Genomic DNA, 17,861 nt, shown 5'->3' on the forward strand with positions numbered 1-17,861 from the left:
TGTGGCGAGTGATGGACTGTGTGGCGGAAGATTGAGCGTCCATGCTTTTATATCTGGCATCTGGCATGGGCATGCCCGAACCCAAAATCAACAAGTGGGCGAGCGGGACGAACGGACAAATGGACAAACGGACGAGCCAGCAAATTGGACTCACTCTACAGGGGCTTTAATAACAGTTATGGCGTCGGCACTCTCTATACAGATACGAAATACAGATACAGTATCTGGAATCCGTACTCGTATCTGTATCTGTATATGTGCTCGTTGCGTTGCTCGTGCTTTTAGCCCCCAAAAAGGGGGTGGCTCCAAAGGGGATGGCCAGCCCCTGATACTTGTTGCTCTCCTTCGATGGACAAACTCGCAACTGATTTTCATGCAAATTTATTATTTTAAATCACATTTTTCTCATTAACATTCGCAGAAGATTGGATCGGCTGTGTTCGGATCGGACTGGAAATGAAATGCATGCCCCAAATGCATATAACAAGCAGTACGGTATTTTACAGTGCACTAACTCGATCCCATATTACCATATGGCGGGGGCACTTGCAAGGATCAATAGATGTCATCCAATTTGCAACCTTTATTGACACCGCCGTGGGCCTGATAATTCCGGATTTCGGCAGGTTGTGATTTAGTTCCATCTAGTTTCCGGTCAGACAGTCAGTCAGTCAATCATCAACAATGGCGGACGTCACTCCTCACGGGGATATATGTAGCCAAAGATATAGTTATGGCTATGGCAGACCTGCTGCCTCCAGTCGGGAGCTCTGCATCAATTGCCGCGGTGTCCACTATTTGCATTCCAGAGCCCCGGACCAATTGCACAAAGATCCCGCCACAGACGCTGCTGCAATTGATTTTGGTGTGGCGTCAATTGAAATGCACTTCGAAGTCTAGGAGTCTGGGCACGGAGAAAAACTACATCCCAAATCGGTAATCCCTTTAAAATTGGGCTCTTAACAATATAAATAATACTCTTCAGGTGCACAAGAATAACAATCCTAATTAGAGATTTATGGGCTATTGTTGCCCCTCAATCAGGTTCTAAAACGCCCACATTATTTAGACAATAAGATAGAACTTTTGTAAATAACTGAAGTGGCGGAGAGGCGAAATATGACTCAAAAAAGATGGCTCATGAATGTGTTTTTCGGCAATAGACTCTTATCTCTCTGAATTGGAAGCGATTCGTCACTAGGTGGTGAAATTTCAAGGTAAAGAAATTATTTAATTAAATTTCGACCTAATATGTATTCAAATATATTAAAAGTTCTTATCAGTGACAGAAATGGGCATAGTAGAATCTATAGTATGTCAGCTTGATAATAACCAAAACGTATAACCATTCTTCCAACAAGATTTTTTATAATAGTCTTATAATAGTCTTAGAAAAAGAAGAACTAAAAATGTCACGTAACTGATATCTATATCAAATTCTGACAACAAAAAAACTTTTAAAATTAAGAAGATATTATCACAATGATAATCTTAGGCATTTTTCTCCGTGTGGGCCTACGTGCTCCAAGTGGCCTGCCACCGTTATATTCAAATGAAGTGGAGCTCACGCAATCACAGGCTACAGACAACCGGGGAAAGTCAGCATGGTGACCACCAGTTTGGTCATTATCGGGTCGGGAACAACATGATGATGGCCTGGTGGGACCTTGCCACCGCATATGGAAATCGAAATGGAAATGGTCACCTAGCAACAGGCAATGCCACGCCCAATTTAAAGTGGCCATCGCCCGTCGAGCACCACCCAACCACAAATCAACCATCACCAAACCACCCAACCACCCATTGATTTCTATATATATTCATGTATATAGATTGGCCCTCGGATAGTCGCCCACGCAGTCGCGCAGCCAATTTGGCCATCAGTCAATAGGGCTTCATTTGAATTGCCAGCTTGTCTCCAATTGATGATGGGCCACCTCATGTCGGGTCGGGCCCGCTCTGGGTCCTTGCCAGGACCTGCCCCTCAGCCATCTGTGTCACCCACATCGCACACCCATCTGCAATCAGTCGGCAGCATGGCGTAATTAAACCCGCCGCTGTCACAGTTGTCGTCTCGTGGCGTTTGACATGTCCGCCGCGCGTTTATTGGCAACATTGTTCACTTAATCATCTAGAATCTACTATATTTATTAGCATCATCGATGCACGCCTGTCCATCCGTCTGTGGGGCCATGGAAAATCCCTGGATATGACACATACACCCGAATGGAAAATATATTCAACAGCTGCTTATTTCAGTGGAACATATTATCGGCCGGGAAATTTTTGTTAATAGCTTAATGATGCAAGAAAAACTGACAGTTGCACGACCCCTTCTGAATCAGGTTGTGATTTTATAATATTTTACAAGTCAGAAGGGAGATATGACATTAAATTAAAATGATTAAATGATTAAACCAAAAAAACCTTTTTAAAAACCCCCTTAGTACATATGCCTGGAATTTTTCCTTTTATATAAAAACCATTTGTAAATTACACAGTTTTTGTTGAATATGTTTAAAAATATATTTAATTTATATTAATTTCCGGTCATTTAATATAATTTATTTTAATGTTACATATACAAGTGGATGACCGCTGCAGTCTATCAATAAAATTTCGACCTTCGAATTCCGATTATACTTGTACAATCTATTAATATAGGATTTCATTGATAAGGCACAGCAATCAAAGCAAATGTAAATTATTGTTAATATTTAAATTATAAATTGAAGCGCACAACCATCGGCATTTCAAATCTTTAACTTCGGTCCCTGGGGACATAATCCGATATGGCATTTAACGAAAGCAGAAAAATACGTTTATAATCAAAGGGAAATATTTTCAAGGTTCTTTCGCGATTTCTTTTAACAGAATAATGGCCAGCTATCAACATTTTAAAAGCTATATGGTTTCCCCCAGAGGTATGCCACAAAAATCGCACGATTCTTGAAAAAGTCTAATAAGAAACCACTTAGCCCCGATAAGCAGGCCAATATTTGCTTAGCAGTAAGTGCCCATATTTAAAAAACATGATCTCATGCGTTTCTTATTCAAAGTATTCACTGTATATAGGAATTAAGTACTTCGAGCATATGGGTAATCTAAAGCTTTGTATTATTTAGTTCCACATAAGCTTTAGTTGGCTAAACAGCTGACTAAAAAAAGCATGCTGAAAAGCTTTAGCAATCTTTCAAGGTTAAACAATTAATACACCCAATGGAAAATTTTAGTACAACTTGTTGCGCTTTCACAATTTGTATTACCCCCGACAATTCCAAAAAAAACTGGTTTTTAGCCGCCAGACGTTTAACTTTTTTTAATATTCTAGGGACCTGACAAATTTTCAAAATTAGTCCAGTAAGCGAAATGGGTTTTTGAAGAATTATTTAAAGATTTTAAAGTTTTATCACCCTATAAATAATGTTTGCAGTATATATTTATTTGTGTTTAAAATCATTTGGAATCACTAACAAATTTACGCACACTCGATTAGATTTTTACAAAAGTAAGTCAAAATTTTTGCACTCAGTGCCCCCTAAGCAAAATTGGCTATTTTTCAAAATTTTTAATTTTTCAAAATTGGCAAAAGTTTTTATGTTTTTGCCGGTGTACCCGGTTTGATAACCCCCCATCAAAAGCTTTTTTTCTGCGCCAGTCGTCCACCTGTGGTAGCCATTTGCAGTCCGATTTTTTATGCTGTTTTAACGACGATCGAAGATCAACCTGCTAGCACGATGAACCACCGTCTTCCAGGGACCCTTAACCAGTGCCACAGACTCCTTTTAACCACACTCCACCATCTCCCACCAGCATTCTCCACCAGATTCTTGTCCACATCGCGAGTGAACTACGAGCGTCAAGAGTAAGTTTGTTTATTTCGATGTGAAAGTTTTGCAATTTTCCACAAACCGGATAGCATGGCAAATGTATGTCTTACGTGTATATCTATCAAAACAAATTGAATTAGTATGATTAGGTGGGGTTAGCGCTAAGCTAAAAGTTAATACTTAGCGATAACGAAATGTTAGCTTATGGGTCATGGTTTGATTACAATGATATTTAGAGGGTGTGGTCATGCGACTGTTCTTACCTCCTTTGACCATTCTGTCATAAAGTGTAACTGAAATGAAACACACTCACTAGTTAAAATCTATTTCCCCTTAAGATGCCAAGTGTTAGTTGTGGGTGGCGGTACTGGTGGCTGTGCCATGGCCGCAAAGTTGTCCTCGCGTCTTGGCAGCAACAAGGTGATCGTCCTAGAACCGGAAGATGTAAGTAACTTTACCGAGATAAACAATCCCCAAATTTATCATATAATCTGGTACTTCCTATCTAGAAACACTATTACCAACCCATGTTTACCCTAATTGGGGGAGGAATGAAGCGCCTAGATCAAAGTCATAGGAATATGGCTGATGTGCTGCCCAAGAAGGCCAAGTGGGTTCAGGAAAAAGCCGTGGAGTTCGATCCAGACAATAATACAGTTAGTACTTCTGGTGGCAAGACAATCAAGTACGACTTTCTTGTCATTGCCACAGGATTGCAGCTTAAATATGAAAAGGTAAGTAAAAACCTAAAATGTTCTAAAGATCATGATAGAGATGTCTAAAGTATTAGATTCCTGGACTAGTGGAAGCCCTGGAGACTCCTGGCAGCAATGTTTGTTCCATTTACTCGCCCAAATACGTTGATCAGGTATACGAATGTCTGCGTAGGACCTACAAGGGAAATGTTATATTTACCTTCCCCCATTGTCCCATTAAATGTGCAGGTGCACCTCAGAAAATCGCCTACATATCGGACCACTATTTCAGGAAGGTATGTATATAATTTGAGGAATATATTGAAAAAAACACCTATGTTTTATTTCTCTAACAGATGGGTCGCCGGGACAATGTAAATATTACTTACAATACATCTCTTCCCGTGATCTTTGGCGTGAAACATTACGCGGATGCTCTGATGAAACTGGTTAAGAAGCGGAATATCACACTTAATGTGAATAGGAACCTTATCGAAGTTAAACCGGGCGATAATATAGCCGTGTTTGAGGACCTTGCAAAACCCGGAGAACTTTACGAAGAAACGGTAAAAGTTTAGATTCTTTATGCATACATTTATGTAATCCAATCCATCTTCTCAAAGTACTCCATGCTTCATGTGACGCCACCGATGACTGCTCCGGATGTAGTTGCCAACTGCAAGCAACTGGTCACCTCCTCCGGATTCGTTGACGTAAACCAAATGACACTGCAACACAACAAATACAGCAACGTGTTCTCTATCGGTGATTCGGCATGCACCCCCAACTCAAAGACGGCGGCGGCGGCAGGTAAGATTTTTATTCCGTTCGGAATCGTAACCGGAATATTCAATGATCTGGAATTTGAAATGAGTTTCATTCGCTTGCAGCTGCCCAGTCACCGGTGGTGTTTAAGAACCTGATGGCGGCGATCGAGGGCAAGAACCCAACGCATATCTACGATGGATATTCCTCCTGTCCCATAGTTACCGGATACAGCTCCTGCATCCTGGCGGAATTCGACTATAACCTTACACCGGTGGAGACCTTCCCAATAGATCAGGCTAAAGAGCGGTATTCCATGTTTTTCATGAAGAAGGAACTGATGCCCGTGCTCTACTGGCAGCTAATGATGAAGGGATATTGGAACGGCCCGGCAATTATGCGAAAAATGTTCTCTATTCTTAAGTTTAATAAAAAGTAAAACTGGTATCAAGGGATCTATTTTTTTTAAATATTTAGAGGCCGCCTATTTCATGCCATTCACCCCGAACCGTAATTCTGGAAAAACAACGTATGTACTATGCACGGTAGTTTTTAAGTTTTAAACTGCTAAAAACCAATAGAGCATTATTAAAATGTTTTTATATATCTGTGCCATTAAAATGTAATTAAATATTATTTTAAAATGACATCGGCTCCAGCACAATCATGTTATTGAACTTATTCAAATGACGAGCAGTATATAGCCCTTGGTCTGTTTCAGTATATTTCAAACAGATAATCGGTATTTCTTAACATTTATCTCTTTTCCGAATTTGGTCACATTAAAACAAAGCGTGGCGTCGCTTGGCGCTGTAAATTTGAAGGTAACGAACTAAAAAGAGAGATCGATTTCCGCAACAAAACAAGCTGTAAACAAATCTAAAATAGAATTAGTGGAAAAGAAAAATTTAAATCATGAAGGCAGTGTGAGTATTATGGTAACCCTGAGAAGATCGACCATAGCATTGAGAATTCCCATTTACAGACCCAGGACACCCATGCGTGTCGTCCCGAAAACTCCGCGAGTTCAACAAACAACAGAAAAACAGCGCCAAAACACATCGGAAAAGGCCAGAGATCCTGTCAATGTGTTCTGTAGGGTCCGCCCCCTTCAATCTGATGGAGATCTCGCTTCTCTGAGGGTCAAGAACGCCACAACGATCGCTCTGAACCCACAGGATCAGCTGCTGCAACACCACAAGCCACATAATGGCGCCCAGCGCGAGATTCAGTACATCTTCAAGCACGTATTTCAGCCTGAAGCCACACAGCAGGAAGTCTACGGATCGGTGGCCCAACCATTAGTTGAGAATCTATTAAAGGGCCGGAATAGTCTGCTCTTCACCTACGGTGTGACTGGTAGTGGCAAAACATATACAATGACCGGAAATCTAAGACACCGTGGCATTATGCCACGCTGTCTGGACGTACTTTTCCGCACCATCTCCGATTACCAGGCCAAAAAGTTCGTGTTCAAGCCAGACAAGCTTAATGGCTTTGAGATCCTGTCCGAAGAGGATGCTTTACTGGAACGGCAGCACGAGATGAACCAACGCTTTGCAGGCGCAGGGCGATTTGCCTTCAGGCACAAGGACTCTGATCCAGAAATTGCATCTCAGGCTTCCGTAGAGCCTATACCGCTGTTGGGCTTAGATGAGGATAACATGTTCTCGGTGTTTGTCACCTACATCGAAATTTATAACAATAGCGTTTACGATTTGCTGGAAGATTCGGGTATACAGAAGTGAGTATTGATGTCGCAATACAGCTAAAGTGATCTAAACAAAAACATTCTTTCTACAGGACTTTGCAGAGCAAAATCATTCGTGAGGACGCCAATCGTCACATGTTCGTCCATGGCGTTACTGAAGTGGAGGTCAAGACTGTAGAGGAGGCTCTCGAGGTTTTCCAAATGGGTCAAAAGCGCAAACGCATGGGACACACAGTTCTCAATGCAGAATCCAGTCGAAGTCACTCGGTTTTTAATATCCGCTTGGTCCAAGCGCCCACAGATAGCCAGGGTGAAAATGTAGTTCAGGACAGGCAGAACATTACGGTCAGTCAGTTGTCCCTGGTGGATTTGGCAGGCAGTGAGCGCTCCTCGCGCACCAAAAACACAGGAGTGCGTCTACGCGAGGCGGGCAATATCAACAATTCACTAATGACGCTGCGTACTTGTTTGGAATATCTGCGTGAAAATCAGATGGCGTCAGGTAATGGGTTGGCGCCGAAAAAGATTCCCTACAGAGATTCCAAGATCACTCACATGTTCAAAAACTACTTTGATGGCGAAGGACAGGTGTCAATGATAGTGTGCATTAACCCAAGGATTGAGGACTATGACGAGAACATGGTATGTTTAATACTGTTCCCAATCAATACAATTCCTTAAAATTTATTTACTCTTTCTAGCAAGTGATGAAATTTGCCGAGATGACCCAGGAGGTGCAAATAGCTCGAGCCACTCCCATTAAGCAAGATTTGGGTCTAACTCCTGGTCGCCGCAAGGCCAACAAGCTGTTCAAAATTGCTGTTAATAACCTTAACGAGCTTGGCATTCCTGAGGCCAAGGATTTAGAAGTAGACGTTGGTTTAGTGTACAGTTTGGGGCCCGATTTCCCCGCTTACGAAATGGACAGTCCCGAGGCTGAGATTAAGATCCGCGAGCTAATGCACTATCTAGAACAGCGTATCGAAAAGCGAAAGAAGCTACGCGCCAATTTGGATATTAAGTGTAAGTCTGCAAAAACTCAACTTTATTTATGTAGATTATTCTAGTTTGTGATCTTCAGGTGATAGCTTTCGGCAAATGCTGATGAACCTTGACCGGGATAATCTTCAACTGCGCACAGAACTCGCCTCCTTGAAGGCTGTCTACAAACAAGAGCGCGAGCGCAGCGCAGCCCTAGAGAAGAAGGTGCGCATTCACGAGAGTTCCATCGACGTGCTGAACAACACGCTGAGCAAGCGGGAACGGCAGGTCGAAGAACTGACTTTCAAGCTAAACGAAAAGGAAAACATGCTTACACAGAAAGAGCATGAGAAGGAGAAGCAGAAGAAGAAATTTAGCTCCAAGCTGGCCGTCGAGTCTGACAAAAACAAGCGCGAGTTTGAGTTAAAGTTGCGTGAGCAGCGTGCGAAATTGCAGGAACGTATGCGCATCAAAGACGAAAAACTGCGATTGGTGTCCAATATTCTGCAGTCAGAGGATCTGCCGAGTCTGCCGCGATCACAGAGCTCAGAAGACATACTCAACGACAAGGATCGTGGTGGATATACAGCGCGTACCGAAGAGTCATCTGTGCCCGCTACACGAACAGATATCTATGCCACGCCCCGTCATGTAAGTGTACCATTAACTTTAAGATGTTGCATTTATTGACTATTCAATTAAATAGGGTGCTGTAGCGGCTAACAACCGGCATAGACGGTCCCGATCCGCTGGCGACAAGTGGCTAGAACATCGTGCCGCCAACCCCGTACCCCTTGGAACCATTATGCAACCGTACATAAAGAATCGCAAATCAGTGACAAAACTAACCGATATGAAGGAACTAACTGCCCACGGAGCTACTAAGTACTGCCTCGTGTCACAGGATGCGGATACGGATGGCGACGTGGAGACTAAGCTGTATAAGGGCAACGTAATTCCCACTTGTGGAGGTGGTGCACAAGTGGTTTTCAACGACGTGGAGTGTCTAAAACAAAAGTCGCCGGTTCACTCGCCCACACGAAAGCGTCCGAGCAATGGAACAATTTCCGCTTTGGGAGGCGGTGTAGTGCCCAGCACGGTCACCTCGGCCCAAGATATAGCCTCGCGCTGCAATCTGGGAATTGAGGGGCACAGTAGCAAGAAGTCGAAGGTCTAGAGGAGGACAAAACACGTTAAATTCTTAAAGTCAATTACCCATTTAATTATAGTTATTTAGTTTCACTAACTTAAATTTAAGTTTACTTACCCATTATGGTTTTTGGAGTTGAATCGCATTGAAGTGATTTGTTTGATTAAAGAAGTTAATCTGTAAAAAAAATTCCGTAAATGAATTCGTATTCCTCGCAAATGATAATGTTTCCTTTAAAGAACGCTGATACCCGGAGGATATCAGCGAAGAGTTGTATTTGGAAACTGTCCAAGCATTGTCATTATACATACATAAAGTATTAAATATTTTGTTTTCTGGAGTAATCTCCATTCTGTCCAGTTAAAAAATGATCAAATAAAGATAAATTAAGCATATACTGTTTATATATTTTTTGACTTGAAGAAGTAGTGAGCTCGCAATCAATGAACATAAATGTTCCGCGTTTTAATGAATCGTGTCCTTATGGATACATGACTGCCCGAATAATACCATGGGTATATTGGTTTACAGTCCGATTTACCAAATATATTGAATGACACAAAAATGGTTTTAACTAGTTTTATTATTATTCCTGCGTTTATTCAGATTTATGCTTAAACCGATAAATTTTATTGAAATACATACGGTACCATTACACATACATATTTGTAGATTAATTTCAATTACTAATAAATCAGTCTATAATTAAAATATATGTTCGCTTAATGATTTCACGTGTGTGTGAGTGTTGTTTTTTTTGTGTTGCAGTGTTGTTGCAGTTGTTTAGTAGGGGCGAGCTGCTGCTCGATGAGTTTCAGCAGATGACTCTTAAACGCTACGTACGGCAATTGTGGCAGGTTCCTGGCAAATGAGGAATTTCGAATTTGGAATTGGAAGCCAATATAGCTAACGCTACTATACGACAAATAAATCAAATCAAATTTAAGGGGAAACAATTAGAATTCGATAATAGAATATAGGTAACTCGAGGTACATTTAAACAAAACAAGATGGACCAAACGAAACCACAAATGTAAACATAATAGACGGCAAACTCAACTCAAATGCTGGGCCAATATTCAAATATTAACACATTCATCTTATCCAAATTCCAGTTAAACAAATTACAATTTAATCAATATAAAGCTCTGTTTTCATAAACGTTCTTCTCGGGTTCACATGACGCGGAACAAAGTACTTGCATCTGCAACTGTATATCTGCTGTTTATAATACGTAATTATAATATTATCATTAATTCAATCGACTCTCGCCATATGCATAAATGTAATAAAAACTAAGAAGCGAAATTATTCTACGGTGGAAAACGAATTTTGGCTATAAAGCAACGTAAATTTTAAGAAGGTATTATTAACAATACACCCTCACAGCCACAGCCACACCCCAACCCACCCGGCCCTCCACTTTTTCCCTTAATTGTTTTGTGTGTTTAGTGTGAATGGTGTGTGTGTATGTGGTGTATGTGAGCAGCTGCATTTTGTTGGCAAGGCAATCAACATTACTTTGCGGACTTTCACATCCGCGGTATCTGTCTGTGTGTATTTTTCTGTGCTTAGATGAGTTTGCAATGAAATCTCGCTTGAAGCTGTATACTAGCTGCCCCGTCCTTGACCGTTCGCCGCCTGTATCCAAACGCGCAAGCGAAGGCCGGACCGGAAGTGTCCCACCGGCTCCTATGAGCATTTGACACATGCCCCCTCCACATCAAAGTCCAATACCATAAGCTTTGTTTCCTCCGTTCCGTTGCGGGAGCCCACAGCACAAATGAGTTTGGTGTCGTTTGCCCTAAAACAAGAACAAATCATTATACTTTCATTTTCAGAGTGCGGAATTATATTATCCAGGACTTACCTAATCCGCCACACAACGCCGCCGGAACCACCAGAGTCTAAAGCCACAAGATTACGTATAAAATCGCCTGTCTTAACATCCCATAACTTAACAGTACCATCATCGGAACTGGTCACCACAAATCGGGAATTAAACTGCAGGCAGGTGACCGCAGACTGATGCTTGTTTGGACCTAAAAACGGATTAGAAGAGTATCAGATTAGTAATTAAAGTTTAAAAGAAAATAATTCTTCGAAAAATAGGAAACTTACCCGACAGCGTTTGCAGACATTGTCCGGTAGTGATGTCCCACACCTTGACGGTGGAATCGGCGTTGCCCGAGACAAGAATGTTCTGACGCAGTTCCATACCGGAGGTTAAACTTTGATGGCCCATCAAGGTGTGCTTGCAATTGCCCGTTTCCACGTCCCACACTCGGATGGAGGTGTCTAATGAGCCAGAGACCACATGCAGGCCATCAAACTAAGCAGGGTTTCAATAAAGATATAAATGCCGATTCCCAAAAAAATGGATTTTTGACCATCTTACCTGTAGGGAATATACGCGATTTGTGTGCCCCTGCAGAGTGTGCAGGCACTCCTGTCGCTCTGGATGCCAGATCTTAACCATATAATCATAAGCTCCGGACACAATCAGTTTTCCATCGTACTGGACACATCGTACAGCAGCTAAATGGCCAACTAGTACATGCAGACAGGAGCCCTGTTCAATGTCCCAGACTCGCAAAGTTGCATCTCGCGAGCCACTGACAACTCTGCAAAGTAGTCCGAAAAGATTAGTATTGTTTAGTAAATAGATGTGTGGTCTTTACTTACTTGCTACCATGCAGATGCATACACCGCACTGTAGACGTATGTCCCTGAAGCGTGTGGACACAAGCACCACTGTCCATGTCCCAGACTTTGAGTGTGCGATCCGTGCTGCCCGATATGATGATGTTTCCGGACATTTGGGAAGACCAAACGCCACCGGTGTGACCCACTAGAGTTCGCAAACACTTTAAATGCGAGGAATAATAACTTGTTAAAAAATAATCAATATCTAAATTACAATAGTTGATTTCCTCACCTTTCCGTTCACCGCTGACCATACTTTAAGCGTATTATCATCGGAGCCCGACACAATGCGATTGCCGGAAAACTGCAGGCATGTGATCACATGATCATCGTGGCCCTTAAGCACCTTGGGCTTGCGCACAGGTCGCGACCGCCAGTTCATTTCGATGATGTGCTGGCGCATGTAGGCAGCCTTCCAAGGTGAGGCAATTGGAGGCATGTTGCCATCACGACCTCGTTTGGGCCGATCGCTGCGCGGTTCGGCGAGGATCTGGGCCTTGCGGCACTTCTCCTTCCACAACAGGTTGTCGTCACACAGGAAACGCCAGCTGCGGCAGGTCTGGGCGGCTCTCAGTAAATCTTTGGGCTCCAAATAAGACAGCACAAAGAGGGCCAACTCCCTTGGCAGCAGTGAGATGAAGTCCCGCTGGAACTGCGGCTCAATTACCTTCATCATGTGGCGCACCTGCGAGGGATCGCAGTGGTCAATCAACCGGTCCAAGGCTAGTAATCGTTCGACATGGGACCATCGTTGGAATTGGGCCAACCAGTGCTGAAGCTCTGGTGGTGGATTGTCACGAGTTGGAACAGAACGGGGCGTGCGGCGACCCAAACCCGACCCTGGCGAGGCGTTGGCCAGATGCGATGAGGGCGTCATGGACAAAACCGCAGTGGGGCCCGAGTGTTGCGAGGAGCGCGGCGTGGATGCGAAATCGTATGCAATCCGTTTTCGGCAACTGTCACTGACTCCCGAGCCCAGCCCGCCTACTCCCCCGCTTGACGAGATGGTCAGCGAGTAGTCACCTCCATCCAGTAGGCGGCCCTCGTTGTACTTCCGTTTGCGTTGCTGTGAGATTAGTGAGCTTGGATTGGTCAGCGAGCATTCGGAGAAGCCAGTCCCAGTAGCGGCAGTGGAAAGTGACAGTGAAATGGGCTCATCCGGGTCCATGGCGTCCAGGTCGAATGTCTCGCTGAGACTGGCATTGCTGCCGCCATAGCTGCTCCCATTACCGTTCTGGCAAGTGCAGATCTCCTCCAGATCAGAGCAGTTATTCTCGTCATCGCAATTAACCCACGGCTCCTCCGCACTAAAATCACCGTGTTCCACCAAACCGCCGTCACCTCCGGCAGCTCCCTCTTCTACAACAACTTCCAGGTGAACAACATCGCTGGAACCGTTTCGGCGTTGCCGAACTGATGCCACTGGCTGTGCACCACCTACTCCCGCTGCACTGGTTGCTGAGGAGTTGCTGCGTGCTAGGAAACGCTCCTGGGTTTGGGCGCTTGCATTCACCTGACGAGCTGCCTTCGTTGTAGATGCAGTAGCATACTGGCAACGATTGGGGTTGGACGCTCCAGCTGCGGATGAGGTGGAAGCCGATGTTGAAGCTTGAGAATCACCCAAGCAGGCAGTCCCGGCGGAACAGGCGGCAGTTGGATTTATGGCGGTGGTGCGACTGCAACCACCTTCCTGAGAGGTCTGCGAACCCACCGAGCTGTAGGAGACGGATGCGCTTACATTTTCTTCCTGATCCTGCTGGCAGCTAGCACTGGATGTGGATGAAGTAGATGGAGCCAGACCTGGGTAATCATTCGAGTTGGTGTTGGTGTAAACATCTGTTCTAGCTGCTCCGGTGCAACTGGTCGATGACTCCGTGGGTTTTGACGTAAAGCTTGAAGTGCTCCGGTGCTGGCTGCAGCTGGAAGCGGCCAACGTGGAGCCCAAATTTAGTTTGGCAGTGGACTTGCTTAGCCGGCTGTTGGTGTACTTGCGGCTGCTTGTGGGAGTAGTGGACAGATCCTTGTAGGTGTACTTGCTGTCCGAGGAGACGGTACGCCCATTGCTGCTGCTAGGCCAGTCGTCGCTGTTGGCGGTACTCGATCCATTCGCCACCCTGCTGCCCCCCGCCATGGATTTGATCAGACTTAGATTCAGTTTGTTCTGGCTCAACATAGAGCTGGTGCGCAGGATAATTCCGCCTGTGAGACGCTGTTCAGTCTCAAAATCGCGTCGCTCAATAAGGTCCATTGACTCAATGTCTGCCTTGGACAAAGCGGAACTGGAGTTTGAGCTAGAACTGGATGTTGAGGCCTCCTCTGGAGCGGCAGCGTTGGCAGAGGCTGCAGGCGAGGGATTCGAAACGGCTGTGAGGCTCATCTGCCTCAAACGCACGGACATGAGACGGTCATGCAGGGAGGAGCAAGTGGCCGCATCGTCGCCCTCAGAAGGATTGTCGTCTAGAACACCGACAGGCTCTGACTTGATACCCCTACCCAAGGCAAGATTCTCCGCCTGCTCTTCTTCACCCAGCAAGAACTCGTCGCTCAATCTCTTGGGCTTGCCTGTGAGCTCCGACTGGGATCCCGTTGTTACCACCTGACCGGGATGTGGCTGGGCCTCTTCCACGACCGGCGTCTCTAGGAAGATTTTGGATCCATCTGCCGCCATGATGGTGCCATCGGCCAAAGCCAATTGTGATGTGTTGGGGCAGTCGATAGCGACTACTGCAATGTTCACTAAATCCTCATCAGCTTCCTCAATCAGTTCCTCCTCGTCCTCCTCCTCCGGCTCAGGATCCTCATCATCGTCGTCATTTATAAGGCATACAACCGGGGGATCCTCATTATCCTCGTTAAAAAAGCCCTGACGACTGTGCTCTGAGGAGGCGGGGTGACTTAAACCCTGATGACCACCGTTCAAGGTATCCGTAGAGGAGCTGTCGTCGACGGCCACCACACCCACCGTGGATGCCGCCTCCGCACTGATGGGCAATGAGTTGGAAGAGCTAATCTCAAAGGTGCTAGACTCGTCGTCTAGAACTACGGCGAAACCATGTTGTGAATTTGACGACACACACACGTCCTCCACATCTTCCCGCAGCGTTGACATAGATACAAAGGCTTCTCTGCCGGCTCCTAGTGATCCTGTTTGTACTGCTTCTAATCCGTCTGATGCTTCTGCTTTCCGGCTTGTGGAGGCCTGATTCTTGGCCCACGTGGAGGTGGAGCTGCTGACTGCTGACTGAGTACGCTCCCCTGCCACGGATTCACTGCTAGCAGCTGAGCATCCTCTTTCCATAATACTTTTCAGGCATCCAAAAGTGGGCAGCAAGCTCTCCTAAAAATATAAGCGATTTGAAATTGAATTAAATTAATAACGATCGCATAATTTTCCTGAAGTTTAAAAAGTACTCTCAAGAAAGTAAACGATTTCACATTGAGTTTTGAAGCAAAGGATTCGTGGGGAAATATATTTTTTACATTCAATAAAATTTAGAACAAGTACTACATTATAATATATATGATTGAACGTTTAAAACAGAAGCCGGTGTGAATATATACCATCTATACAAAAAACGCCTCGCAGCTCCGAAATCGAGGGTATTACTAAATTTTCACCGCTTACAATGAACGATCCTTTTGTGCCCTGAGAATCGAAGATGATCCGAAATTCCCACGCAACAAGCGCGAACTGATGGTTGCAAAAAAAAAATTCAAAGCAATGAAAAGCAGTGGGAAAAATTTGTTGTAACGTCGCTGCCTCTGCCGGCGTCGTTGGAACTCGAAAAAGGAAATCACAAAAGTGCATCGGATCGGCGGAAGAGGCTAAAACGGCGCGAAGTAGAATGGGAAAAAGAAGACGAAACGGGTATTACAACAACATCACACTCACACACACTGGAAAGAAAGACAGCAGGCAACAAAAAGGTATTGCGGAGTGGAGAGAAGAGTAGAGAACGCAAGAGAGAGAAGTAACGGACGTGAGAAGAAGAAGAACCAAAGATACACAGCAGCCGCATCACTGAAACCAACAACAACAACATCACGTACACCTTGCAATTCAAGCCGCTATCTTTTCCCTCCGCTTTTGACTGGCTTTCGGAGATGATCAATGCGTGGTGACTACCAGTGATTGGGATAAGAAGTCACTGAAAGGAAACCTTTTCTTGGAAAAAGTCAATGATATAAAAAGGAACCATAAAATAAGCAAAATATAAAACATGTTTTTAAAATTTAAATAATAGAAGCTGAAAAAAACTAAATTGAATAACACATCTGGTTTAGTTCAGTTTTTCAATATTTACTGTAACTAATCTTAGCATTTAGTCACGAAGTGCTGACTAGTTGCAGAATTTAATCAAGCCCAAAAAGAGATTACTTCTTTAACTATGAGTCACAGCGTTTTTAGCTTTAAATAAAAAATGTGTCTCATTAATTTTAAAAAAGTGATTTTAATAAATTTGTAATAATTTAATCGAGAGTGAAATAACATAACTATTTAGTTAGTCATATTTCAGTAAGTTCCCAGAAAAAACGGCAGAACCACTGATAGTGAAAAATAAAATCTATCTCTGGCTAACAAAATGCTTAAAGTATATATATCAAAATAACTGTTTTAGTGATCCTTCCAGTCACAGTGACAGTGAAATCGCAGCTGCGCATCGCTGATGCTTGACAGCAGCTTGACTGGCCATCACATCCTACCAGTGAACACACACTCATGCGCACGCACCCGAGAGAGTAGAAAAGGGATCGCTGCAGGCAGTAATTGGAAGATTCAAAGGAGGACGGGGAAAGGAGGAGACGAAGAGATCAGCCATTACAGCGCAGCATCCGCAGAACAAAAGGGGCGAGATCACAAAGGAATTTTCAGCGCTCCTGCTGTTGCATCACTAGCGAAACAGATCAGATGTGCAGGCATTTCGCTCGAACATTTTCCCTTATTTCTATTCACTTCCCTTTTATCCCAACCACCCTCCCTCCCCGTGTCTTCGCTCTTTGCCTTTGGCTGTTGACCTCCCGAAAGAAAATGTTTTTTAGGGGTCTTTCTGCGTTTTTCGCCGCTTTCACACCGCATTTTTCTACGCACTTTTACCTGTGTAAAAGGACCATACAATATTCGGGATGCGCTTGAGAACATTTTCTCTCTGTGGATTTTTTAACCACGGGCGTGGAGTCGTCATAATCGTTGCATACACACTAACACACTAACACGAAAATAAATGGGCAGAGACCTGTGGTCCCAGTCCCCCAAAAATAGATTACTTTCATTGCAAATTCATGGCAACAATGCGCGTTCCTTGTGGATTTCCCATTTCTAACCCCACTTTTCTGCACCTGCAAAATGCAGCGAATGAAATATGGAGGGAGCTCCATAATTCGTGGAGCAAACAACAAAAGAAAAATGTGGACATTGTTGTACACACAGGCAGAGGCCACACACACATGTACACTGAGGGAGCATAAGTTTGAATGCGCGTGGTACTCATCGAATTGTTTATAAACTTTTAGATTGTGAACATTTGGAGGAGCTTCAGAAACACAACCTGACACTTGGATTTAGAATCTGTTTTCAACTATTTAACTGCACATTTAACGCGTGTAAAACTTTTTGCGTTTGGGCCCACTCTCACACACACGGGTGCAGCACACACACACGTTTAATCAAATTTTTCACATACGTTTTAAGGATGTTGCTCCTCTGAGATTTGTGAACTTTTGGCTTTTATCAGCTTACTCTCACTTTGTCTATCTAATTTCCAGGTCTCTGAATACAAGAATATGGTTGCAATTTGCGGATTTGGACAGATTTTGGACCCGAAAAAAAAACTAATGTGGATCCAGTGTGACCGCCGCTAGACCGTTTAAATATACCATGGTAATTTAAAATACAAGCTAGAGATGTGCGTGAGTTATCGTGATCCACCAATAAAAAATTATTTTTTCTATAAAAAAAACTATCCAAAGTAATGTTTATCTGAAATTGACTTAAATCTTTGTCATCTTAGCCGCAATTAGGTTTA

General features: G+C 43.8%; 3 protein-coding genes across 4 annotated transcripts; 2 read left to right on the forward strand and 1 right to left on the reverse strand.

The window, feature by feature from the left end:
* Positions 1–3,539: 3,539 nt before the first annotated feature.
* LOC108107594 (sulfide:quinone oxidoreductase, mitochondrial) lies at positions 3,540–5,737 on the forward strand. Its single transcript, XM_017215157.2, has 7 exons — positions 3,540–3,865; positions 4,169–4,274; positions 4,340–4,564; positions 4,621–4,821; positions 4,882–5,091; positions 5,149–5,335; positions 5,416–5,737. Exons 1-7 carry the CDS (start codon positions 3,738–3,740, stop codon positions 5,727–5,729), a joined length of 1,371 nt encoding a protein of 456 aa, XP_017070646.1. The 5' UTR covers positions 3,540–3,737; the 3' UTR covers positions 5,730–5,737.
* A 340-nt stretch (positions 5,738–6,077) lies between these two features.
* On the forward strand, positions 6,078–9,527 carry LOC108108190 (kinesin-like protein KIF23). The gene is made up of 6 exons (XM_017216142.1): positions 6,078–6,216; positions 6,276–7,034; positions 7,094–7,643; positions 7,703–8,024; positions 8,083–8,633; positions 8,689–9,527. The coding sequence occupies exons 1-6, from the start codon at positions 6,206–6,208 to the stop codon at positions 9,157–9,159; spliced, it is 2,664 nt and encodes an 887-aa protein (XP_017071631.1). The 5' UTR covers positions 6,078–6,205; the 3' UTR covers positions 9,160–9,527.
* A 170-nt stretch (positions 9,528–9,697) lies between these two features.
* Positions 9,698–17,698, reverse strand: LOC108108044 (F-box/WD repeat-containing protein 7). Of its 2 annotated transcripts, none has more exons than XM_017215919.2 (7): positions 17,520–17,698; positions 12,071–15,175; positions 11,818–11,999; positions 11,531–11,756; positions 11,254–11,464; positions 11,003–11,174; positions 9,698–10,936 (listed from the first exon to the last, which is right to left on the reverse strand). In XM_017215919.2, exons 2-7 carry the CDS (start codon positions 15,134–15,136, stop codon positions 10,825–10,827), a joined length of 3,969 nt encoding a protein of 1,322 aa, XP_017071408.1. In that variant the 5' UTR covers positions 15,137–15,175; positions 17,520–17,698; the 3' UTR covers positions 9,698–10,824. The 2 variants fall into 2 exon arrangements, with proteins under 2 accessions (XP_017071408.1, XP_017071407.1); XM_017215918.2 differs by lacking the exon at positions 17,520–17,698 and adding an exon at positions 15,400–15,462.
* Between the last annotated feature and the right edge of the window lie 163 nt (positions 17,699–17,861).

This window comes from Drosophila eugracilis, unplaced genomic scaffold (genome assembly GCF_018153835.1).
Source record: "Drosophila eugracilis isolate 14026-0451.02 unplaced genomic scaffold, ASM1815383v1 contig_2088, whole genome shotgun sequence".
NCBI classification, from domain to species: domain Eukaryota; kingdom Metazoa; phylum Arthropoda; class Insecta; order Diptera; family Drosophilidae; genus Drosophila; species Drosophila eugracilis.